This window comes from Podarcis cretensis (assembly GCF_951804945.1).
Source record: "Podarcis cretensis genome assembly, chromosome: 4".
Lineage (NCBI taxonomy): Eukaryota > Metazoa > Chordata > Lepidosauria > Squamata > Lacertidae > Podarcis > Podarcis cretensis.
The window spans coordinates 100,593,486-100,619,122 of record NC_137173.1 but is presented as its reverse complement, the minus strand read 5'-3'; the positions used below and the strand labels follow the sequence as shown (position 1 = coordinate 100,619,122).

The 25,637-nt window shown below is 43.4% G+C and overlaps 1 protein-coding gene across 7 annotated transcripts in view; it reads left to right on the top strand.

Moving 5' to 3' along the window:
- The window catches only part of LOC307214296 (uncharacterized protein), a 188,150-nt gene that overhangs the window by 8,015 nt on the left and 154,498 nt on the right, over positions 1–25,637 (top strand). For all 7 annotated transcript variants that reach the window (XR_013837881.1, XR_013837882.1, XR_013837883.1 and 4 more), the window contains exons 2-3: positions 21,745–21,865; positions 23,010–23,054. Coding sequence is in view for 1 of the 7 variants with exons in the window: in XM_079973124.1 (XP_079829250.1) it covers positions 21,745–21,865; positions 23,010–23,054 (166 nt within the window). In the remaining 6 variants the exon portion in view is untranslated. The remainder of the gene's footprint in view (positions 1–21,744; positions 21,866–23,009; positions 23,055–25,637) is intronic.

Here is a 25,637-nt window from a genome sequence, read left to right as displayed (position 1 = left end):
GTTCATTTGAACAAATCACATTTAAAATAAACCATAGTTCCCCAAATTTTTTACATGAGAGGAGACTGTGACTTATTCAAAAGACGAAGTAGATGCTTTCCATTTTGTGCTCTCATGCACAAAGGAGAACGGAGTGGGGAATGAATAAGCCTGAAGCTAAGCATGACTTGTTCTCGGAATGCCAAACCATGGTTTACCATTACAGTGGTATCTCGGGTTAAGTACTTAATGCGTTCCGGAAGTCCGTTCTTAACCTGAAACTGTTCTTAACCTGAAGCACCACTTTAGCTAATGGGGCCTCCTGCTACCACCACACTGCCGGAGCACAATTTCTGTTCTCATCCTGAAGCAAAGTTCTTAACCTTCTCCTCCTGTGAAGAGGCTGCATCCTAATGTTTTAGTGTTGTATCTTAATCTTTTAAATTGTATTTTAATCAACTTGTTTTTATTATTGGTTGTTAGCCGCCCTGAGCCTGGTCTTGGCTGGGGAGGGCGGGGTATAAAAATTATTATTATTATTATTATTATTATTATTATGAGGTACTATTTCTGGGTTAGCGGAGTCTGTAACCTGAAGCGTCTGTAACCTGAAGCATATGTAACCCGAGGTACCACTGTGTGTCTGAATCAAGCCATTATATGCAGAAGCTAACCTTAAGGGTGTTTTCAATAGAAGAAAGATAAAGCTTGCCTGTTTTGTCAGTTAATGTTGGAGCATGTTGCTCAAATTTAGAGAATTACATGGGCTTTGACAGTGCTGCTTAGTATATTCATTTACACTGTGTATTTCCACCTGACATCATTTGTCCATCAGCCTGCACAGCTCAGTTACACACAGTTGCCATCCCAGAATGAGCGCAAGGGTCTCTTACCTGGGTTGCTCCTCATGCTTCTAGTTTTGTGCTCTAGCCCCAGATTCATTGTGCATGATGCTGCCAACTCAGATGTGCCCTCCTTATGATTACATGAAGACCCTCATTTTGTAACATTCTGTGCATCTTTGGACTAACCGGCCAGAAGCAGCATGCAAAAGAGATGAACTGTCACAAGCAAACGAGCTCTTAAACGAATGGATATAGTTTTTATGAACCTGTGTCAGTGAATAAAAACACAGCACAAGAGAGAGAGAAAAAAATATTTTTTAGGCAGTATCAGCAGAATGGCCTAAAAGGAGTGGGTTGTTATTGTTTTTTCCCCCATTTCATCAAAGTTTTTAATGCCATGTCAGCAAATGTTGAGTCTTACAGAAGTTATGCCAAAAACTGCTACAGCATGAAAAATTAATGGGCTGTTTGTAAAACTGGCCAGTAAAGTGAGAGGGGAAAAACTCTTACCATATGCCAATGGAGATAGTACACAGGTTACTCCCTGTGGCGCTGTAGCATACCAATTCGGATGATCCGCAGTGGATTTGAAAGTAAATGGAAAAGCATTTCCAGTCCATAATTAACTGAAGTCAAATGACCATAAGTGCTGATTTGCACAAGTTCAAAATATTTTTTTTTAATGTTGGTTATTACAGCCTCGAAAAGTAGGCATGGTTGCTACCTCCTGAGAAACCCTAATGCCTCCTCCAAGACTCGTGTAGCAAACTCATGCAGGAAGCAAGAGTAGCTAAATATGCATATTTTCAAATCTTCCTATGACATGCTGTGCATCATGCTGTTATATACTGCAAGTTAGCAGGAAGACTTATCACACCGGTGAATGGGTGGAGGGGGGGAAGAAAATTAAACCGTGGCACTTCTAGAAGCTAAGGAAAAAGAGTTTTAATAATCAATATGCATACATTTTGTGTGTAAAGAAATGGCTTCAGGACACCTCTCTAACAATTTAGAATGCTGAATTCTCTTTCCACAAGTGCTCACCTAACTGTGCCATCAGGAGAAGACTTGAAATGTCGCCTGTGGCTATCAGAACCAGGATGCTGATCATTGCAGCTCTTACAGTTGTACCTCAGGTTACATACACTTCAGGTTACATACGCTTCAAGTTACAGACTCCGCTAACCCAGAAATAGTGTTTCAGGTTAAGAACTTTGCTTCAGGATGAGAACAGAAATCGTGCTTCGGCGGCGCATCAGCAGCAGGAGACTCCATTAGCTAAAGTGGTGCTTCAGGTTAAGAACAGTTTCAGGTTAAGTACGGACCTCCGGAACAAATTACCGTATTGTTTGCACCATAACACTCACTTTTTTCCTCCTAGAAAGTAAGGGGAAATGTCTGTGCGTGTTATGGTGGGAATGCCTGCGGGTGGTGGTGGTGGGGGATCTGCTGCAGTCATGAGCAGAGGATCCATGGTTCCCCTTCCTTCCCTCCTCCGTGGTTACAAAGCATGGATCCACATGGATCCTCAGGATTTTTGCATTGAGCTACTCCAAACTTACTGTCAGATCACATGTCTGTGGCCACAGCATGAACCACGAAAACCATATATCCACTATTTCGTTTAGAATATTTTTTTTCTTGTTTTCCTCCTCTAAAAACTACGTGTGTGTTATGGTCTGGTGCGTGTTATAGAGAGAAAAATACGGTACAGTGGTGCCTCGCAAGACGAAAATAATCCGTTCCGCGAGTCTCTTCATCTAGCGGTTTTTTCGTCTTGCGAAGCAAGCCCATTGACGGCTTAGCGGATTAGCGCTATTAGCGGCTTAGCGGCTATTAGCGGCTTAGAAAAAGGGGGGGGAGGGAAAAAACTCGCAAGACTCGCAAGACATTTTGGTCTTGCGAAGCAAGCCCATAGGGAAATTCGTCTCGCGAAGCGCCTCGAAAAACAGAAAACCCTTTCGTCTAGCGGGTTTTTTGTCTTGCGAGGCATTCGTCTTGCGGGGCACCACTGTATATATATATATATATTTTTTTTGGGGGGGATGAACAAATTCCTATGCCCCACAAATAACCCAGAGATGCATTTCAAATAAAAGGACACATTCTACTCATGTAAAAACACCAGGCAGGCCCCACAAAAAACCTAGAGATGCATTTTGAATAAAAGGACACATTCCACTCATGTAAAAACACGCTGATACCCAGACCGTCTGCAGGCCGGATTGAGAAGGTGGCTGGGCTGCATCCGGCCCCTGGGCCTTAGTTTGCCTACCCCTGGGTTAAATTAATAACAGTCATCTTCAGTAAAATAATAAAAGCTTTACTGTGTTAAAATAAAATTGTTTGCAAATAACAGCACAGTGAACAGAAGATTAAACTAGCTTCAGAGCATACAGAGAGTTACTGAGTCACAGTCTCCATTGAGCACAAGCTCCACCACAAACACACACACACTCACTGAGTCTTTCCGCAAGCAGATACAATACTTATACAGTGGTGCCCCGCAAGATGAATGCCTCGCAAGACGGAAAACCCGCTAGACGAAAGGGTTTTCCGTTTTGGAGGTGCTTCGCAGAACGAATGTCCTACGGGCTTGCTTCTCAAGACGAAAATGTCTTGCGAGTTCCTGCGGGGTTTCCCCCCCCTTTTTTCTAAGCCGCTAAGCCGCTTATCAGCTGATCCGCTAAGCCACTAAGCCGCTTATCAGCTGATCCGCTAAGCCGCTTATCAGCTGATCCGCTAAGCTGCTTATTAGCTGATCCGCTAAGCCGCTAAGCTGCTTATCAGCTGATCCGCTAAGCCGCTAATAGCGCTAATCCACTAAGCCGCTAATGGGCTTGCTTCGCAAGACGAAAAAACCGCAAGATGAAGAGACTCGCGGAATGGATTCTTTTTGTCTTGCGAGGCACCACTGTACAGAGAATGAATCATCCTCAAGATGAGTCACAGTGATTCAGCATGCTAAATGATTCTGCAGCTTTTCAGCATTTCACAACATTTCTAGACTCCTTTGCAGCTTCCCTTACAGCTTCTGCTCTCAAGTACCTTTGTCACATGACATTATGATCTGGGACCCAGGTAGACATTGTGGCCCAGGAAGTATGTCAGAGCCCACAGCACCCACAAACCTAGCCTTTTATCCTCCCATCTCTTTTCTTGTTTTTCATTTAAGAGCTTGAACTGCCAGCTTGCTAATTAAACCTTGAATAGAACCAGATGCAGGTGTGTTAGTCGGGAAATGTTTATATATTTGTTTTACACGCTTAGTGTAATGCTCGTTAGATCCCACAGCCTCCCTGCACCCCCCACCGGTGAGATGAATATGCATTTTTTGTCTTTTTTGCTGACAACTTGGCCCCACATAGCAGAAGCGCAACTGGTCTTCACAACTTCAGAGTTGTGCATTCTCCTGATGCAGACAAGTCTTCATGTAGCAGATAGTGGAAAAGCAAGGTTTGGCATGAGGCAGAAGATTCGCGAATTTATGCTTTGCTCAAATACACCTGTTGCCGTAGTAATTTAGGAGCAGGCTGTTCTGACCAATTAAATTAGTTTTAGGGGCTCACAAGCTGCCCACACATTCAGTTATCCAATCCTTGCTGAAAGGGAGTGTTCATGAGCTAATCACATAAAGAGGATATTACAAAAGTACCTTACAGTTTGTATTGGGGGGTCTTGGATTTGGAAAATTCCACTGGATCATCCATTCTTACTGCAATCTGCAATAAATTTGAACTCTTTCCACAACGCCGCTGCCTTTATTTGGCTAAAGAGGACTGGGATATTTCCAGACCCCAATAATAATAATAATAATAATAATAATAATAATAATTTATTATTTATACCCCGCCCATCTGGTTGAGTTTCCCCAGCCACTCTGGGCGGCTCCCAATCGAGTGTTAAAAACGATACAGCATAAAATATTAAAAACTTCCCAAAAAAGGGCTGCCTTCAGATGTCTTTTAAAAATAGGATAGCTGCTTATTTCCTTGACATCTGATGGGAGGGCGTTCCACAGGGTGGGCACCACTACCGAGAAGGCCCTCTGTCTGGTTACCTGTAACCTTACTTCTCGCAATGAGGGAACTGCCAGAAGGCCCTCGGAGCTGGACCCCGGTGTCCGGGCTGAACGATGGGGGTGGAGACGCTCCTTCAGGTATACAGGACCGAGGCCGTTTAGGGCTTTCAAGGTCAGCACCAACACTTTGAATTGTGCTCGGAAATGAACTGGGAGCCAATGCAGATCTCTCAGGACCGGTGTTATGTGGTCCTGGCAGCCACTCCCAGTCACCAGTCTAGCTGCCGCATTCTGGATTAATTGCAGTTCCCAGGTCACCTTCAAAGGTAGCCCCACATAGAGTGCATTGCAGTATTCCAAGCGGGAGATAACAAGAGCATGCACCACTCTGGTGAGACAGTCTGTGGGCAGCTAGGGTCTTAGCCTGCGCATCAAATGGAGCTGGTAGACAGCTGCCCTGGACACAGCATTGACCTGTGCCTCCATGGACAGCTGTGAGTCCAAAATGACTCCCAGGCTGCACACCTGGACCTTCAGGGGCACAGTTACCCCATTAAGGACCAGGGAGTCCCCCACACCCACCCGCCCCCTGTCCCCCAAGAACAGTACTTCTGTCTTGTCAGGATTCAACCTCAATCTGTTAGCTGCCATCCATCCTCCAGCCGCCTCCAGGCTCTCACACAGGACCTTCACCGCCTTCACTTTTAGGGTAACCGTTGGGCGAGAGGGGCGGAGCGGGAAAATCCTTGGTGCCGATTGGTACATTCCTGAGGGGGGTCTGAGGAGGGGCTTGGTCCCTATTTAAGGGATGAGCTGACTTCCCTCCATCCACACCAGGGGGCTCAGCCCTATATCTCAGGTAGAGAAGGGACTTCAGGAATGGCTGTATTTTTCTCGCTTTTCTCCCCTGCAATAACAAAAACATTTCTGCTTCTGATCTTAATCTTGTTTAGCCTTCTCCATCCCCATGTGCACACTATTTTCAGGAAAGACAGGCTTAGTTCCTTTGGGAATGGGCAATTAAGAAAAGGGCAGGAATGCTTGGATGCTTGTTTATTGCCCGGAGCACCAAATTCGGCTGTTAAATTTCGCCTGCCTGGGTGATTATACCAGGTGGCACTTAATTGCATTGGCCTTATGATGCCATGGCGGGCCTTATTCACCCATATCATGGGGTGCATGTGACTAGGAACTGAGGGCAGACTTGGCTGTATGGCCATCATTTTTGAAGAATTTTCATGGCATCTCTTTCTGGAGAACCAAACTTTTGTTGGAAGCAGAGCCACAGACATGTTCCGAGGCCGTTGGGTCATATGGCTTTGGCATCATATTTGAGGACAGGTGGTGCATGCAACTTGGTTCAATCAGATTTGAACCAAAGAGGACATGAGAGTGCAACTCAGCAATGCTTTGGATGTGCAATGCAGAAAGAGCTCCCTGGTTTTCCTTTTAAATTTTGAAACGAGATTGTCTTGTGTGGTTTGTAAAATAAACGGCATTTGTAAAAAAACCAGAACTCCTCTTCTTAGGCTTGATAGGATGCAGCCATATGTCTTGTTTGCCTGGGGAATTTTCTCTTTGAGATTCCCCCTCCCCCCTTTAATTTGGTAGGAAGCAGAACATCATAAAGAAGAAATATAAAGATGCTGTAATTAAGACATGTGAAACATCCTTGGCTACTTAGCAGTCTACATTCTCATGGCACTCTTAATCTGACTAACTCACAAGTGGAATTAAGCAAAATCACAGCAGATTCCACTCAGTGATTTTTCCCCCCTCCGAATTCTTTGTAGGAAGCAATAGCGGTAAAGGAGATTTAGAAGTTGGCTCTGCACCTCAGTTTCTCGGATTCTCTCTCCCCCCCCCCCCCCCCGCCATTCTGGTTAGATTTATCTCCACTGCTCCAAAAAGGAGGATCCTTCTAAACTTTTAACTAAGGTGATTGTTTCTGCTACTAGCCACCAGCTGCTTCTTGATCAGTCTTAGGGTTGTGGTTATGTTTCGCCTAAACATTTCAGGCTTCCCCTGGTTCAGGGGAAATATGCCCATTTTGAGGAATGCAAAAATAGGATTGATCAGAGTAGCAGAATTTCAGGGAGTCGGCACATGGCCCAAGCATGGAGAGCTGGAAAAGGCTTTATTTGGCCTTTGGAGATCCAGATGCTCCTAGCTGAGGCTGCAACTCCACAGTCATGAGAAAAAATATAGAAGTAAATTGAAGATCATTTTGGGTAATATTTTTTCACCTATAGCTCAGATCTTGTGAGAGTTGCTGGAGCCAATAAAAAAACCAGCAGCATTAATGCAGAATAGGCAACATTCTGAATAGTTAGAGCTCTTTATGTGTGTGTGTGCGTCTATCTGTGTGGTTAAAATAGGACATACAGTGGTGCCTCGCAAGACGAAAAGAATCCGTTCCGCGATTCTCTTCGTCTAGCGGTTTTTTCGTCTTGCGAAGCAAGCCCATTGACGGCTTAGCGGATTAGCGCTATTAGCGGCTTAGCGGTTTAGCGGATCAGCTGATAAGCGGTTTGCGGCTTAGAAAAAGGGGGGGGAGGAAAAAACCCCCCGCAGGAACTCGCAAGACATTTTCGTCTTGCGAAGCAAGCCCATAGGGAAATTCGTTTTGCGAAGTGCATCCTAAACGGAAAACCCTTTCGTCTAGCGGGTTTTCCGTCTTGCGAGGCATTCGTCTTGCGGGGCACCACTGTATAGTTTGACAAACGTAGGGATTATGTGACATGCTCCCTCCAAAAATAAGTCAAGAATTATTTGTGTATGGGCAGGAAAGAGGGACAGTTGGTGGGAGGGGCAAAACACCATAGGAATCTCCGAGCCTGGTCCCAGGGGCAGCTGCTGGTAGGATTTATAGGCCCAAAATATATGTACATGAATATAATGACTATGATGCCTACTTCACAAGTACCCTAGAGAACTTTCTGTAAAATTTCCTTCTGAATTCTTTTTGTTATTGCGTTTTCAAAATTACATATACATATGCATAAATTTTCTTCCACTCCCTGTTAATTATATATACTATATTCTTACTTACATACATTGAATTTTCCTTTTCAAAGTACTATGACAGTCACCAAAGAACATTTCCCACCATAAATTTCTTTTTCTCCGTTGACTTCCTCCCCACCTCCTTACGGCTTCTTCATACTCCCTTTTCTCCAAACTGCGTTGTTTTACACTTTAGTTATTGTCATTTTGTGAAATTTCTTTTCAGCACCTCTTAATATTTTTCCTCCCCATTAGACAACATGCTTGCATAAATATCTTTCAAAACAATCCCATTCCTTTTTATATCTTTGGCTCGATTGATCCCTTATTGCCTCTGTCATCATAGCTAATTCCATATATTCACACACTTTGTTTTGCCACTCTTCCTTAGTTGGTATTATCTCTCCTTTCCAGTTTTTTGCTATTAATATTCTGGCTGCTGTCGTCATGTAAAGGAACACCCTTTTTTTATCCTTTGAGATATTTATAGTCATAATGCCCAATAGGAAAGCTTCTGGTTTTTTACTAAATGTTTGCCCAAACATTTTTTTAATTTCTTCATATCCCATATCACGTCCTACACGCGAGTAGGAATCCGGCAGAGACACATGCCCGACTGGCATGTTGTCTCTCTCTTGGTTGGTCAGAGCTTGAAACGTTTTCTCCAGCCCGAACATCACAGCGACTGATACCAAGAGGCATCAGCACACTTCAGGATTCTGCAGAGTGTTGGCAGTTCGCGTGACTGACTCAGTAGCGCAGCATTTCGCTAAACTACTTTATTTACACATATAAATAAAATCCTTCGAAGACAGAGGTCCTATGGCTAGGTCGGGATGGCATGGGGATGAGGGACCAACTCCCTTCTCTTGCGGGGGCCCAATTAGTGCCATTGCCTTCCGTTAAGAGTTTGGGTGTAATCCTTGACGCCTCCCTTTCCATGGAGGCGCAAGTTACAGCAACAGCCAAGGCGACATTTTTCCACCTTCGCCGCATCAAGCAGTTGGTCCCTTACCTTTCCCGCCCTGACTTGGCCACAGTGATCCATGCGACGGTCATCTCCAGGCTTGACTACTGTAATTCGCTCTACACGGGGCTGCCCTTGAAGCTGTCCCAGCAGGTGCAGAATGCTGCAGCGAGGCTCCTCATGGGGTCTCTGCCATGGGAGCATATTCACCCAGTGCTTTTCAAGCTGCACTGGCTCCCGGTGGAGTACAGGGTCAGATTTAAGGTGCTGCTTTTGACCTTTAAAGCCCTTCACGGCCTAGGACCCTCGTACCTACGGGACCGCCTCTCCTGGTATGCCCCACGGAGAGCCTCAAGGTCCATAAATAACAACACCCTTGTGGTCCCGGGCCCTAAGGAAGTTAGATTGGCTTCAACCAGAGCCAGGGCCTTTTCAACACTGGCCCCGGCCTGGTGGAACGCTCTGCCTCATGAGACCAGGGCCCTGCAGGATCTGATTTCTTTCCGCAGGGCCTGTAAGACAGAGTTGTTCCGCCTGGCCTTTGGCTTGGAGCCAATTTGATTCCCTCCCTCCCTCTCTCTCTCTCTCTTTTTTTCCCTTCTCCTCCTGCGATGAGGCTACATTTTAATATTTTAATGTTCCATTATTTTAATGTTGTATTTTATTTTTGTTTTTAAGTTGTAATCATTCATCTTGTTTTTATTATTGCTTGTAAGCCGCTCTGAGCCCGGCCTTGGCTGGGGAGGGCAGGGTATAAATAAAAAATTATTATTATTATTATTATATAATACACTCAGAGCATTCTGACTTAGCTCCTTCCCCTTTCTCATCAGACAGCAAAGAGAAAGAAACAAACGACAATAGTCCTACATCACGGAAACACAGCACTGTAATAAAAACATCCTGTCTCCATCACTTCTCATTATGTGGAATGAAAACATACACTGTCGTGTGATAAAAACAATCCCATAACTGCAAGCACGGGGCAAGAATCCTAACATCCACCACATATGGAATAGGGTTCCCTCCCCTTGGTTGCATCTCCAACATGTGTTTGTATTTGTCTTATAATTTTTTGCCAATTTATTAGGTGTCACATACCACCTATAAACCATTTTCAAGCATTTTCCCTTTAATGAATAGTATGCTGTGAATTGTAAATCTTTTTTCCATAATCTTTCCCAGTCTTCCATTTGAATAAGGTGTCACCCTTCCTTCTGAAATGTTTTAGAAAAGGTGATGAGCTACTTCCACTTGTTGTATTAAATGATCGACTGTGGTAGAAATGCACGGCGATTTAAGCGGTGTAGCACTTCTCCAAAACTGCAAACATTATGTTATGGGGAAAGAATGGCTGAGCCTCGTAGACATTCTCCTTTCAAATGTGAATTTGAAAGAAAACAAATTCTTCGGAGAAAGAATTCAATATTTTTCAATGGAATATGACAGAAAATTGAAGCTTCAAAGCCAATATCTCTTTATAAAACAAAGGATTGCATCTAATAGTTGTGCAAGTGGAAGGAAACTCAACCAACTCCTCTGGAGACCACCATACTGCCCAAAAAACCCTTTCCAGGGGGTTAATGGGTCCCCTGACTCACTTCTGTGTTGTATGGTGCTGCAGTGGGATCAGAGCTGACCTATCCATGAGATGGGGTGAAGCAGCCACCTTGAGTGACGAAAGACCCCAAGGCAGTGCCCCTGTGGGTACCCCACAACCCTCCACCACCCACGGAGAAGCGCTGCTGGCACTGGTACCAGTTTCTGATAAGATCTCCCCCAAATTGTGCAAGGTCTCGCTGAAATCTCACAAGATCTCATGAAGCATGCAAGATCTTGTGAGATTTTGGCGAGATCTCACCAGAACTGATCGCTGCTTTGCACTCCCGCCACACAACCTAGTTAAGGGATGCTGTGGTGTGGCTGGCAGAGCAGCACTTACTGTTTCCTCTCAAGCAGTGAAATGGGACACGCCACCCCTGAGTGTGATTGTCCAAAACTAGGAAGAGCGATCTTATGCTATAATAGTAATATAATAATAATAATATTTTATTTTTATTTTTATTCTTTTAATTTTCAAAGATCTTTATTGAAACTTAACATATATACATAATAACCAAAATTCCCAATGATTCCCTCACATAAAATATAATATCTAAATTACAAGAGCTGCATAATTATACACTTAATTATAAAACCCTCCACCCACCCTCTACTTCCCTCCATAGCAACTCGACTTCTTTATATTTCTTTCTACCTTTCCCCCCCTTGCATTCTATAATAAATTATTATTCTATAATAAATTATTTTTGTTAAATTCTGGTTTTTCCTTCTTTCATTACTGGTTTTGTTATTGCTTACATTTTTTACTCGAAGCCTATTAACATGTCATTTTTAGAACAATATTTTGACATATAATCTTCGAAATACTTTCACTCCATTCTTAACTTTTGATTTGATTGATATCTTATATATAATAATAATTTATTATTTCTACCCCACCCATCTGGCTGGGTTTCTCCAGCCACTCTGGGCGGCTTCCAACAAAAGATTAAAAATACATCAAAATATCAGTCATTTAAAACTTCCCTAAACAGGACTGCCTTCAGATGTCTTCTAAATGTCATATACAGTCATACCTCATGTTACGGATGCTTCAGTTGTGTTTTCGGGTTGCAGACTGCGGGAAACCTGGAAGTACTGGAATGGGTTACTTCTTGGTTTCGCTGCTCATGCATGCGCAGAAGTGCCAAATTGCGCCGGCACAGACGCGGCACTTCAAAATGCCAACGCTGCGGGTTGTAGACGTGCCTCCATCACGGATTACGTCCACAACCCGAGGTTCCACTGTAGTTGTTGATCTACTTGACAACTGAAGGGAGGGCGTTGCCACAGGACAGGCGCCACTACCAAGAAGGCCCTGTGCCTGGTTCCCTGTAACCTCACTTCTTGCAGTGAGGGAACCGCCAGAAGGCCTTTGGAGCTGGATCTCAGTGTCCAGGCTGAACGATGGGGGTGGAGATGCTCCTTCAGGTATACTAGGCCGAGGTCGTTTAGGGCTTTAAAAGTCAGCACCAACACTTTCAATTGTGCTCAGAAATGTACTGGTAATGCTAGCAGAATTTCCATTTGTACAAGAACCCTCCACCTCTTTTTCACTGCATCTCTGTTCAGCAGTTCCCACTGCTCCAGATGGTCCCTTAAAGAAGAAAAGACTGGTTCTGTGACCTGCCTTATGCTCATGCTACCATTGGATCTAATGTCTGAAGCTCCACTGGTCCATCAAGATTTTTTTAAAAAATCAAAATATCATTGGAATAATGCCTTTATTAGGACCAACCCGAAAATGACAAAATAATTAGCAATCTTTGTAGGACTTTTCTTCAGACATTAAACAATGACTCTGTGTGTTTGTGTGTGTGTTTGTGTGTGTGTGTGTGTGTGTGTGTGTGAGAGAGAGAGAGAGAGAGAGAGAGGATATGTCACACCCTCATTCTTTTAACAATGTCATCTCTATACCAAATCAAAAGCAATTTATGCACCCCTTAAATTTACATCCAGAAATAATTCAAAAACAATAGCCGCTTTAAGTGTGACTAATGAATAAAAGCCCTAATAAAATAAGTAATTCTCTGACTGACTTAACCCAGTCATAGTTGAAGTGCAAATCTCATATGAGCACTGAATTGTTCAGAGGTGGAATGCCTTCAGACATCAGATGCTGGGACAAAGATCAGGGAGAGTTCATTGCCACCTCTGGGAAAAGAAGGCTGGACTAGATGAAACATTTGTTTAATCCATCAGGGCTCCCGTGTTCTTAGTCTGGCGTGCATCCAGAATATGGATTCCTTAACATCACATCATAACCTCTGCAAGTAGGCCGAGAAATAGTATGATGAAATGAAGAACAGTTTTGCTGGGTATTCAGCACTGACCATATTCCCACTAAGCCGCCTCTTGACATTTTTCAGGACAGCAAGACCATGAATTGTTGATTTCAGGTCAGAAATAGTTGGGATTTCCCACAGCTCTTTTCTTTTTCTTTTTCTTTTTCTTTCTTTTTTTTTTTTTTTTTTTTGCATTTCAGCTATAAACAATATAGATATTGATGCTAATTTATTCCTTTGATCTTCAGAACAATGCTTTGTAGACTACCCCCGGAGGGAAATTGGTCATATATGCAAATTCCCTGAAGAATTGTTATGCATTTGCTTTGCATTCTTTTACTTGCTAATTAGTTAACATCTTTGTCCTATAACATAGTTTTGATCTATATTTGACATTACAGATGTATGATATTTGGATTTTAATTAAACAATGCCATTTATATTGTCTCTCAAACTATATTCCATGAGTTACCAACAGAAACAATGAATCTTGGACATTGTCATACCATCTATCATCTGTCTATCCATCCATCCATCCATCCACCCACATACGCCTTTTTTGCAATCCTTGGAATGAAACATCTTCTTATAAGTTACGTCCAGCAACTTATGTGAATTTGCTAAATAAGGCTTGAACAACTTGTGATCCATGCTAAATTTTGGCCATCTGCCCATTTATCGTTTCCTGCCAAGTTCTTAATACCAACCACCACAATACACACACATTGTTCTTGCAGTTCTAGAAAGGCAGTCAAAATGTTAAGGTTTATCCGTTCTAACCCTGATTACCGCACTCCAATAATCCTAAGAAGGGCGTTTGGAAAAGGCTCTGCTGTGTTTACTTTTTGGTGTTAGCTTTTATGTTGTACACATCTCTCCTATTTCTTTGTTGAAACTTGTTTTTGGTTGTTGTTGTTTTTAAATAAGAAGACAACAACCCCACAGTGTTCCTCCATCTCTCCTTACTCAAACTTCTGCTGTTGTTTAAAATTGCCATTTTCCTCTCACTGTCTTCCCACCGCTGCTTTACTCAAACTTCTGCCATTGTTTGGAACAGCCAATTAGGCTGCCCCACGTGAGGCAATTAAAGGATGTGAAGTCGATTTGAGTGAGAACTTGGATGACATTGTTTGGAATAAAAATTGGTACACTAAGCTGCTTTTCTCTGTATTGGTCAATATATGAGATAATTCCACTGAAATCATCCATAAATGGTACTATACAGTGGTACCTCTGGTTAAGAACTTAATTAAGAACTTAATCAGTATGTGGATGATACCCAGTGAAGGCGGTGAAGGTCCTGTGTGAGTGTCTGGAGGCGGTTGGAGGATGGATGGCGGCTAACAGATTGAGGTTGAATCCTGACAAGACAGAAATACTGTTTTGGGGGGACAGGAGGTGGGCAGGTGTGGAGGATTCCCTGGTCCTGAATGGGGTAACTGTGCCCCTGAAGGACCAGGTGCGCAGCCTGGGAGTCATTTTGGACTCACAGCTGTCCATGGAGGCACAGGTCAAATCTGTGTCCAGGGCAGCTTTTTACCAGCTCCATCTGGTACGTAGGCTGAGACCCTATCTGCCTGCGGACTGTCTCGCCAGAGTGGTGCATGCTCTGGTTATCTCCCGCTTGGACTACTGCAATGCACTCTACGTGAGGCTACCTTTGAAGGTGACTCGGAAACTACAACTAATCCAGAATGCGGCAGCTAGACTGGTGACTGGGGGCGGCCGCCGAGACCATATAACACCGGTCTTGAAAGACCTACATTGACTCCCAGTACGTTTCCGAGCACAATTCAAAGTGTTGGTGCTAACCTTTAAAGCCCTAAACGGCCTCGGTCCAGTATACCTGAAGGAGCGTCTCCATCCCCATCATTCTGCCCGGACGCTGAGGTCCAGCGCCGAGGGCCTTCTGGCGGTTCCCTCATTGCGAGAAGCAAAGCTACAGGGAACCAGGCAGAGGGCCTTCTCGGTAGTGGCGCCCGCCCTTCCAGCAGATGTCAAAGCGATAAACAACTACCTGACATTCAGAAGACATCTGAAGGCAACCCTGTTCAGGGAAGTTTTTAACGTGTGATATTTTACTGTATTTTTGGTTTCTATGGAAGCTGCCCAGAGTGGCTGGGGAGGCCCAGCCAGATGGGCGGGATATAAATAATAAATTATTATTATTATTATTATTATTATTATTATTATTATTAATTCTGGAGGTCCGTTCTTAACCTGAAGTACCACTTTAGCTAATGGGGCCTTCCACTGCTGCTGCACGATTTCTGTTCTCATCCTGAAGCAAAGTTCTTAACCCGAGGTACTACCTCCAGGTTAGCGGAGTCTGTAACCTGAAGCGTCTGTAACCTGAAGCGTCTGTAACCCGAGGTACCACTGTACACTGGTGTGAATAGCATATGTTCATAATACCATTAATCAGACTTGTTGGAGAATATGTGATGCTGTTGGCACATATTACCCACATGAGGTGGGTTCTCCCCCATGTGGCTACCGGTACTTTCTGAGCACAAAATCTTAAGGAAATTGGAATCATTATTGGCTGTTCAGCGGTCCTAGACACCAAATTGTTTCTTCTTTTTTGTAGCACGGCCCTCTGTCAAAATACTATTTCTGTGTGCATCTTCTGTTGTTTCCTGGAACTTCTGTATGTATCTTTTAAGAATGCAAGTAAAGAAAAGATTAGTAAAATGTATATTTGTTCCTAGATCCGTCTATACCAAAGTTTTATCTCCATGGAATTGCTCTGAATCATGCTTCCTTTCTACATTGACATGTTCAGATCCTCCTTGTAGTTATCTATAGACAATATGTTCAGCATCATGTAAGTCATCATTGGCTACAAGCAGATATTTTGTAATCCTTTCAACAGCAGAGGTGCAAACCTCCTACTAGCCAGCATTTCAAAACACTTTGAATGGTGGTATTGAAGGTATAATCAGTGCAATTCACATTATCTCCAGCCCCTGTATTTTTTTTTTTGTCACCTATAATAATACTTCTTCACAAGCGAATTCAAAATATTTGGTTTGATCTTCCCTACCAGCTTGCTAACATGTTTTAGAAGCTAAAACCTTCATTCAAAGCTTAGTAAGTTTAATGATCTAGAAACAGGAAAAGAGGAACAGTGATGAAGGCAAAGAGAATCGTACAACTCATATCCTTGAGGACAGAATCAAGGCTTTCATTATTATTTTTGTTGGATATACATAATTTGTCTAATTTGGTGTGCTTCTATAGGGTAAGCTTATACATCTGTCTAGTCCTCCTATGTTACTCGGACAGGGTGAGAGGGAGATGTACCATCAGAAAGCTAAGTGCAGGCTTCCTCAGCCTCGGCCCTCCAGATGTTTTTGGCCTACAACTCCCATGATCCCTAGCTAGCAGGACCAGTGGTCAGGGATGATGGGAATTGTAGTCTCAAAACATCTGGAGGTCCGAGGTTGAGGAAGCCTGGCTTAGTGTGAAGTGAATGTAATGGGCTGTGTTTGGAAAGTTTGTGAACTTTGCTGTGATGGTTGGCTTGGAAGCTGGACTCCACAAGCTGAGGATCAGGCTGTCCACGTTCTTTTTGACAGACATTGTGATCTTTGAATGTTAGCCTAGCTCAAAGAGGTAGGACTACTGCAAGAGATGGTGTAGGCTGGATCGGAAGGAGACGCAGGCCTGATCCGGCCAGAGAGCCAGTCTGGTTCTCCGTCTGGTTCCCTAGGGAATGAAACATTCAGCTCTGGAAGACAGAGCAAGATCGACCCTCTCAAGCCTTCCTGTTCTGGACGGAGAAGCCTCTGCCCCCTTTGCTGTTCTGCTGGTGACTGTGGCAAAAGGGGGCCAGTTGGGGGAAGCTTTGGAACATGGGAAAAGGTATTGCAGTCCTGAAGCTGGCATGTAACATTATTTCCGCCCAGCTGCTTTTTGAAATATGGCAACCCTTGAATTCTCCCCTTATGGAGTAACTGATACAACTTTGGCTGGATCATGCTATTCTGCTTGTTTCTGTGGCTTGTAAAACCATGTTTCCCATTTCTAAAGGGGACTCCTTGCTTGCTTGCTTTCTGAAAGCTACACAAAGCTGGATCTCTCACCCATTGCTGACAGCTATGATGGCCTCATCCATACTGCTTGGCGAAGATGTACAGTGGTACCTTGGTTCTCAAACGCCTTGGTATTCAAACGCCTTGGTTCCCAAGCGCCAAACACTGCGAAGTGTGTGTTCCGGTTTTTGAACGTTTTTCAGAAGCTGAACATCCAACGCGGTTGTCGGCTATTGTTTGTGGAGCATCTGCACCAATCAGAAGCTGTGCCTTGGTTTTCAAGCATTTCGGAAGACAAACAGACTTCTGGCATGGATTAAGCTTGCCACGTTGGTTTTTGCTATTTATTTTGCGTTTTTGAGGCTTTTTCGGTTCATTTGTTTTTGTGACTGTGTGGAACCCAGTTCAGCTACTGATAGATTGATTGTGTGACTGCGGAAATGGATAAAAGCCCCCCCCCCCCCCCCCCCGTCCAAACAATGACTATCATCAGGGCAGGTAAGTACATTGATTATTGCTTTCATTTTATGGATCAACGGTCTTGTTAGATAGTAAAATAGATGTTATTTTGCTGTTTTGGGGGTTGGTTTTAAAAGTCTGGAACAGATTAATCCGTTTTGCATTACTTTCTATGGGAAAGCACGCCTTGGTTTTGGAACACTTTGGTTTTAGAATGGACTTCCGGAAAAGGTTAAATTTGAGAACCAAGGTACCACAGTATTTGTTTTAAAGATGTTTATTGTGTCATTGTATCTTTATATCTGTATCATTTTGTATTTTTATTTTGCAAATTGCTCTGTGATCTTTGGATGGAGGGTGGCATATGAATTTAAATAATACTTACTATTCTTGTTCTCCATTTTATGTTTTTTTCTGGTTGTATTAAAATGTATTTAAATTAAAAAATGTGGTGAGAGATGCTTTAGTTTAGGATAAAAATCATCACAAAGCACCAGTGTCCTGCTGGGAAACTGAGAACACCAATCTGAGTCACAAATTTAATTAATTTATAGTGCCTAAATAGAACATTTGATTTCTTTCCTTTAAAAAGTTAAATCCATTGTGAGACGAAATTGCTGGGTCAACTCCAACATGCAGGTGATAGAAAACAAGATATAGTAATTTTCACATTAAATAGTGGTAAGATTAATTCATTGTTAGTAGCACATCTATTAGGCAGAGGACATAAAAGGAGCTAACAAACACTCCAAAGGAAATAGGTTTTCTTCTCTTCTTCACACTCTGCAAGTCTCTGTGGGGAAAGAAGTGTTCATATTTAGTATGAACCGCCCTCCCGTTACATGAGAGAATATCATGAAAAATTGAACTAGCAAAGGAAAGGAATGCAATGAGAAGGAAATAATGGGAAAGAAAACAGGGTCAGTGATTATGATTACTCTTACAATGTGGGAAATGCGTGGGAAACCTTCAAACAGCACCTTAAAAGTTTTAAAAATAAAAAGATGCATTTGTTGCAGGATCAATTCACAGTCAAATTTATTGTTTTTGAGTGAGAAATCTGGGTCAGCAGGTCCCATCTCTTTTCCAAATGAAAGGAAGAGTGTTGCATAAAGCACTGTAACGTAATGTTACAAGATGGATTTTTCTAAAATTAAATTTAAAAAACCTTAATGTATAAGAACAGTTAAGCTTTGTGCAAATTCACTCATGCAAGTGACTCCATCTCCTCAGGGCCTTCTTAAGCATATCCGGCGCTGTGGTGCAAAGCTTCCTCTGCGCCCCCCCCCCCCCCCGTTTCCCAGAGTTGTCTACCTTTTTTTAGGGAGGACAGGACTGCCATGGTGGGGCTGGAGGAGGCGGGCAGCAGCTGGAGGGTGGCTCCTCTGGCGGGGAAGAGACGGAGGCTGGGCGTGGCGCCTCCCGGCTCAGCTGGACGCTTTGTGCCGCGGTGGCCAGCAGACAGAGGCTCCGGGCATTGCACTGATTCGACGCAATGTGGCGGAGGCAGGTGAGGGCGGCGAGCTGATACCAGGAGATGCCGCGTCCAGCCTCCGCCTCTTCTCTGGCGCCCTCCAGAACTTGGTGCCCTGTGCCACTAGGCTCTATGGGTAAGACGCCCCTGCATCTCCTCTAAGTCCTAGTGACTATGGTGAGAGTCAGAGCCCAGAAATATTTGGATGACCAAAATTTCCCTATCCCTTTTCGACAGTCTTGAAGCCTAGCCTTTGTGCACCTACATTATCATTTGGCTAAGCCTCAGCCCTCTTCTTGCGCGGTTTGAGGGTCACACAGAATGCCAGGACATTATGAGGGAGAGACTTCTCTTCTCTCCCCCCCCCCTTTAGCAAGACAAATCTCTGAAGGCTGTAGGACAATTAATAGGGCCTCACTAACAGATCTTATTGACCAGGCCAATATTAGGTATCTAATATTTCAGGTTGCTAGCTATATGCTTCATTTTGCACAAGGGACAGCTTCTGGACCCAGTAGGACCAGTGTGGTGTAGTGGTTAAGAGCGGTAGACTCGTAATCTGGGGAACCGGGTTCGCTTCCCCGCTCCTCCCCATGCAGCTGCTGGGTGACCTTGGGCCAGTCACACTTCTTTGAAGTCTCTCAGCCCCACTCACCTCACAGAGTGTTTGTTGTGGGGGAGGAAGGGAAAGGAGAATGTGAGCCGCTTTGAGACGCCTTCGGGTAGTGGTAAAGCGGGATATCAAATCCAAACTCTTCTTCTTCTTCTAGGACGTCTGTCTTTCTTCTGTATCCTTCCATGCATGTCACTGTAGAATCACTCACCCCTCCCCAACATCCCACAGAAAAAATACATATCTTGGCATATGATTTGGACTATGTCCTGCTATGACATGCTAAGCTATTGAAATTTTCAAAGTTTGAGCACCCACAGTTGAACTTATTTTCAGTGGTGGCTGAAGCTATATGGGAAGTTTCAAAATTCAGGAGACTAGCATGCAGGGGGAATATGCACACACTTGCGAATTGATGGAAATACATTATACAGAGAGGCTGATATTTTTGTAACCTAGATATTTTCTGCAAGGTTCTGTACACTTAAAGATATATGGTTACATACTTCTATATATTCAAGGACTATATTTGGTTTGAGACATATTTTTTTATTCTTAATAGGCAATTTTTGCATACTGATTTAGTACGCCTACATATTTTGAAGTCTCTTCTCGAGCTCCAGCAATTTCATATGTGTAAATCAGTATGCAGAAACAACCAATGTTATTCACAGTTCCTTTCCAGGATAATGCAAGTGCCATACTTAGAGTGAACCCAATTACCACTAGTAGTTTATCACAGTTTCCATATGACACACTAGCACCTGGGTACCATTTACTACTGCAGAAGGAGATCTAAAATCAGGCAGTATATTGTGCCACTTCATATAAATGTATAAAGAAGTGCATCTCAGTGTTTCAAAAGAAAACTGCAATTCAGAGTTTAAACTAACCCATGTCCATGATGCTAAAACACGGCAGACAATGTCCTCAACTGTGACTTGCAGCCTGAGCCTAACCATGTTTGATCAGAATTACGCCTTGTTGATTTAGAGCCTAGTTACATATTCCATTTCTCATGTGGCAAGCAGAAGAGCTCTTCCTGTCTAGTATGGATGGACAGTACAGTCCATCATCGGTCTGAGATGCTTTCCAATCTGTTCATTCATAATTTTGTTTGGGTCTTTATGGTGCATTTCGCATGTCTGCCACTTAGCATTTTTTCCTCTCGGTAGTTTTTAGGCTAGTTTTACATTATGCTATCATATTCCCATTACTATTTATTTCCGAGGGCAGCCTTCATCAAACAGATCCTGTGGTGGCGTATTAGAATAAATGTTGCTTTCATGCTGCTTATATTGGTTTCATGCTTTCTGCTGATTTTATGTGAGAGATAACTAGCAGCTGGGAGGAGTTGCAAAAGGCAGGAAATGCTCAGGAGCATCATTTCCTGCTGAGGACCATGGAAATGACACACAGGGAAAGGAAATAATGTCTCATTGACTATTAGGGACGTGGACAAATTGGTCAATTTCTCAGTTTCTCATTTTTCCAATTTTACGTTCAGTGTGCTGCACATTTCCACCTCACTTTGCAATAAAAAATATTATCATGAATATTGAGCAGTATCTTAGTGTAAATTTCTCCTAATATTACACACTTTTCTCTGAAGAATAGTATATGTGTTTTCTGCAACTCTATTTCCCTGAATATAATGACTTTTTGTATGTTATTTCCACTAATATATTCATTTTCATGCACATCCATCCCAATATATGTACCGTACTTTTCTACACGTTACTCGGCTTGAGAACTACTTGCTTAAATTCAGAGAAGAGTGAATTCTGAAGGATGGCTGTGTTTCACTTCACATATTTAGATAGGTTTGCTTTTAAATGCAAACTGAACTGTCCCCCATTCATATGCACCATTGAGACCTCCCTGCTGCTTGACCTCCTCCAAAAGTTGACTTTTTCCTATTTGGCAAAGGTTATAGTGGATTGTACCTTCCTTGTTCCATGCTAGTTGAAGAGAAGGAAGTGGGAGCAGAGCTGGCTTAGCAGGCTAGCTGAGCATCCCCGAGCATCGTGCAATCATGCAAGATCACACAGTCTCCCACTGTTGTTCCCAAAGATGGATGGAGGTCAACATATCTCCTTTGTAAAACATCAGACTGAGATAGTAATGTATCATTTCCAATTATCACTGACTCTTTAGCAAGGCACTTTCTGCAAAAAGGTGTCATATGGCTTGAACTTTCCCATAGCTGCAGTATGAAATTCATGTTTTCGTATAAGAATTGGAGTTCTCTTGGTTTTGTCTCCATTCTAAAGCTGTTTGGCACAACAGAGATACGCCCTGGGATACTGAAGACAGAAATACAAATGTCGTGGTCATTTAAGGGATGTTTATTTATAAGCTTGGATCCACCAAAGCAGTTGAAGGACACTTGAAAGGGGGAGGCTGATGTTCAGTAATGCACTTGTGAGAATTATATCATTTGCTCTGCTTCCTAGGAGTGGAAGGCCTCGTGCTGTACCAACATACCACACTGAATCAAAGCCATGCTGTTCCTCTGAAGTGCACGTAGTGCTGAAAACATCACAGCGGTTTTTCAGTGGCAAGACCATACACCAGGTACTGAGTCTTTCTTTCTTTTGTTATTTGAGATCCCGAATTTCAATCAGACCTACAGCTACCTGCTAAGTCTGGAAATATATCTAATTTCATGTTGAGCCACCTGACTGCCTGTTCTGTAAGAAACATTTCCCCACTGTTATTTGCCACCAACCTAGCAAAGGTTAGCCATAAATCTTTCCCAGCAAGGGTGCTGATAGTTCAGGAGCCTTACTGATAAGCAGTGCTCTGTTTCAGAGCTCATATAAGCAAAGCGCCTGAATTGGCATATCTTTCTCAACAGTATTTATATAGGTTTGTGGAAATTCAACAAGTTACTTCGTACACCTAGGCAATTTCAGGGCTAGCTGTGCTGAAATATTTGTTCTCTCCAATTACATAGAGACACACACTCTTAGTTTGGCATTTATTAGCATAATCTGTTTATGATCACTGCCTGGATTCTATTAGTTAACACCTTGGGCTAATTTGTATGAAAAGGAAAAAATACATTAGTTTTATTAACCCCCTGAGCCATCCCCTATATATGTGGCATTTCCACTCCCATGAACTATGGGCTGGAAAGAAGCCATGCTTCTGTGCGTAGGCTGAACATAAGAGGATTGCCACATAGATTAAACACTTTTTTAATGAGGGAGAACCTTCCCTGGTTAACTGCTATTCATGTATACCACTTTCAAGTTGATGCAGTAAGTTGATGAGCCAGAATCTGATAGAGAAAACATTCCCTTTTAATAGTTAATTCTTTCTGTACTTCAGCATGGGATGGATTCAGATTACGATTCCCCCACCTGCACAGTGTCTTTTATGAGTAATGTGTAGTTGGATCTCTATGGCATGTGGTTGCAGATCAAAGTGCAATAAAATGTGGTGGTCACCATATGTTCAGAGGTTAAATGTTTGTAGAATTGCCACTGAAATCTGTCTAAAGTGGAATTTTGTGACAGATTTAGTGGTTTGTCCCAGCAATACCAGTGGCAGACTCCGGGAACTGGAATCTGCCATATTTCTTCATCCAAAACATCTGGATATTTTGTGGTGGGGATTCACTATACTGAAATGTTCACCATTTGAGGAATAAATAAGAGTAATGGTTTTGTTATAAAGCGCTCATCATAATTAATTTACCTTTAATGATTTCTAGAGATTACACGGCATCCTGATTGTTCTGCTCCTGTCCTTGGCAGTGGTGAGTTTCCTCCCTCCCCTCCTAGGGAAAAGGGTCTCAATGTCGTATGTTCCTCTGGGAGGTGGCTGTGAGCCATATGGGGGCATCTGTCTAATCAGAGAGGTCAGACTAGCCGATCCATCCTCCTTTCTCCCTCTGTGCCCATTTTCAGCACTCTCCCTCTATAGACTGGGCTTTGGCCATTTGCTTTTTATGAGACTGAGTAGTAATTTTGGGGGAACCCCGGATGGACATGTAGAGAATTCCTCCGCACTGTAGAAAATTTGATGTTGACTTAGTATTATTTGGCTGTTTCACACTCAGTGTGGGCAGGTAAGGAAAGATAAGGCCTTAATTCACTGCCGCCCTGAGGTATTGTCTGACAGATTTAATGTCCGGATGCCTAATCACTCAGCCGCCAAGACACAGAATCACGTTGCGGATAGCTCTCTTGATTTTTACAATGAAAAAATCTTACTCTGTTTTCACCTGGTTACGAACCAGGGACCATTTGCGTGTCAGTCGAACGTGATAACCACTACACTACGGAAAATGCTCGGATCCTCTGGGGCCAAGTGCGCTCCTGTCACTGGCTCAGGCCCCCTTTAAAGATTAGGAGTGGGGTGGAGCCTATTCCCCTCTGATCCACTCTCCTGAACCTGCCCCCCCCGGCTGCCGCAGATTGGCCCGTTCAAATTTGGATTTGGCGGGAACCCAGGGTGCTCCACAGTGACTGTGGGTGGGCGGTGCCCAGCCCAAGGGTATGGCACAGCAAGGCTCCACAAGGGCAGCGGGGCCCCACGCCAGGCCACAAACTCCACTCCCCACTGGTCACACTTAGTGGACATTAAATAAATAAAACTTTTTAACTCCAGTGGAACCTTGGGTTATGTTACCCTCGGGTTGCGAAAGCGGCAAACCCCGAAGTGTTTCGCCGCATGCGCAGAAGCGGCCTACTGCCATGTGCTCATGCGCAGAAGTGGTCCCTCCGGTTGCGAAAACTTCAGGATATGGCCGGACCTCTGGAACGGATCCCATTCACAACCAGAGCTACCACTGTATTTAATAAGGTGTTCTGAGTCTCCTTTCTGGATGTGGGGGCAATAAGACTACATACAATGGTCAAAATGACTCAATTGCTAGAAACTTCTGCATAATTAGGGCTCTGTAGATTCATTTCATTCAAGAAGCAGAGCTAATTCAATACATCAATTCTGTGTCTCAGACTAAATATTACAACCTACAGTTCTTTATTTTTCCATTTGAAAGGGAATTCGCAAATAGCTTTTTGAGTGTGTTCAGAAATTAATCTTTGTTGAACTGTATAACTCAGTCTAAATATTTTCAGGAGTGTGTGTTATGCTGAACCAATCCATGAAAGGGGTTATGAGTAGGTTGGTGAGAGAGAGAATGCACACAAACAATCCAAGACGCTAATAGCCTTAACCTATTCCAGATGGGTAGCTATGCCACCCCCCTACAGTAACTGACAGAAACATAATGCACACACCTTCCATTTGATTTATGTGATTTTACATGAATGCAGTATATATTTGACTACAGCAAGAATGTGAGTGGGGATGAATGAATGGCTCACCCCACATAATTGCCCCCCCCCCAGTTGGGGATGATGTTGAGAATCCATTTGGTGGAATGAAGCCACACAGTTCTAGTTTTGGCAACCACATAGGGTAGCATCACAGAGAAGTGGCTCACAAATGTCTGTGGGTTGGTATGAAGGGTCTCTGTTGAACAAAATCAAGAGTCTCCCAGAATCTGAAAGAGAGGCATTTTGAAAGGTTTCTTGAATGCTGCCAAGAATGTGGTAGAAGTGATAAGTTGCTTTTAAATGAAAAAAAAATGGCTTGCCTTTATGTGTGCGTATAATGATCAGCAGGTTCAAAATAGTCTAGAATTACAGGACCACAAACCTATTATGGCTTAAGCTTTTGTCAGAAGCTAACAAGTTGTAAAGTATACTATACTTAGAGGTATAATATCTTGACTGGCTGGATGCAGAGGACAAGTGGAAGACACCAGCCGGGGAACCCCCTGGAGATACCCCAGGGGAAGGAAGCTCAGAGCCAGGGGGTTGGTGGTGGGGTGATGATGAGTGGTCATTGGGACAAGAAGGAGCAGACGGAGAGGAGGCGTCAGAAGTAGAAGAGGGGACGAGGCTTAGTGAACAGGGAGAAGCTACGGCAGAGCACAGTTCAGACTCCGAGGCAGAAGCAGGGGCTGAAAGGCCAGGAGACAGAGAAGCTGATTGCTGAAGAAGCCAGGGAATCTCCCCCCTTCTGCTGCAACCAGCTCCCCTCGCCCTGGTCTCCTTGAACATGCAGAGAAATGAAATGGGCAGAGCAAAGGGTGACTGTGCACAGACACAGCATGAGAAACACCATGGAGAGGAGGATGTCCTAGTGGTCACCAGGAAAGCGGGACCTTTAGTCCTTGCAAGACCTAAGAATGAGTTGCTGAGACCACTAGACCGGAGCTGTGGTTTGTTTCCTTGAATAAAGAGTTAACTTCAGTGGCCTCGGGTGTTTTGTTGCTGATCTACACCTGACTCCAACCCTGGCATATAATCCTTTTTAGAGTATAATA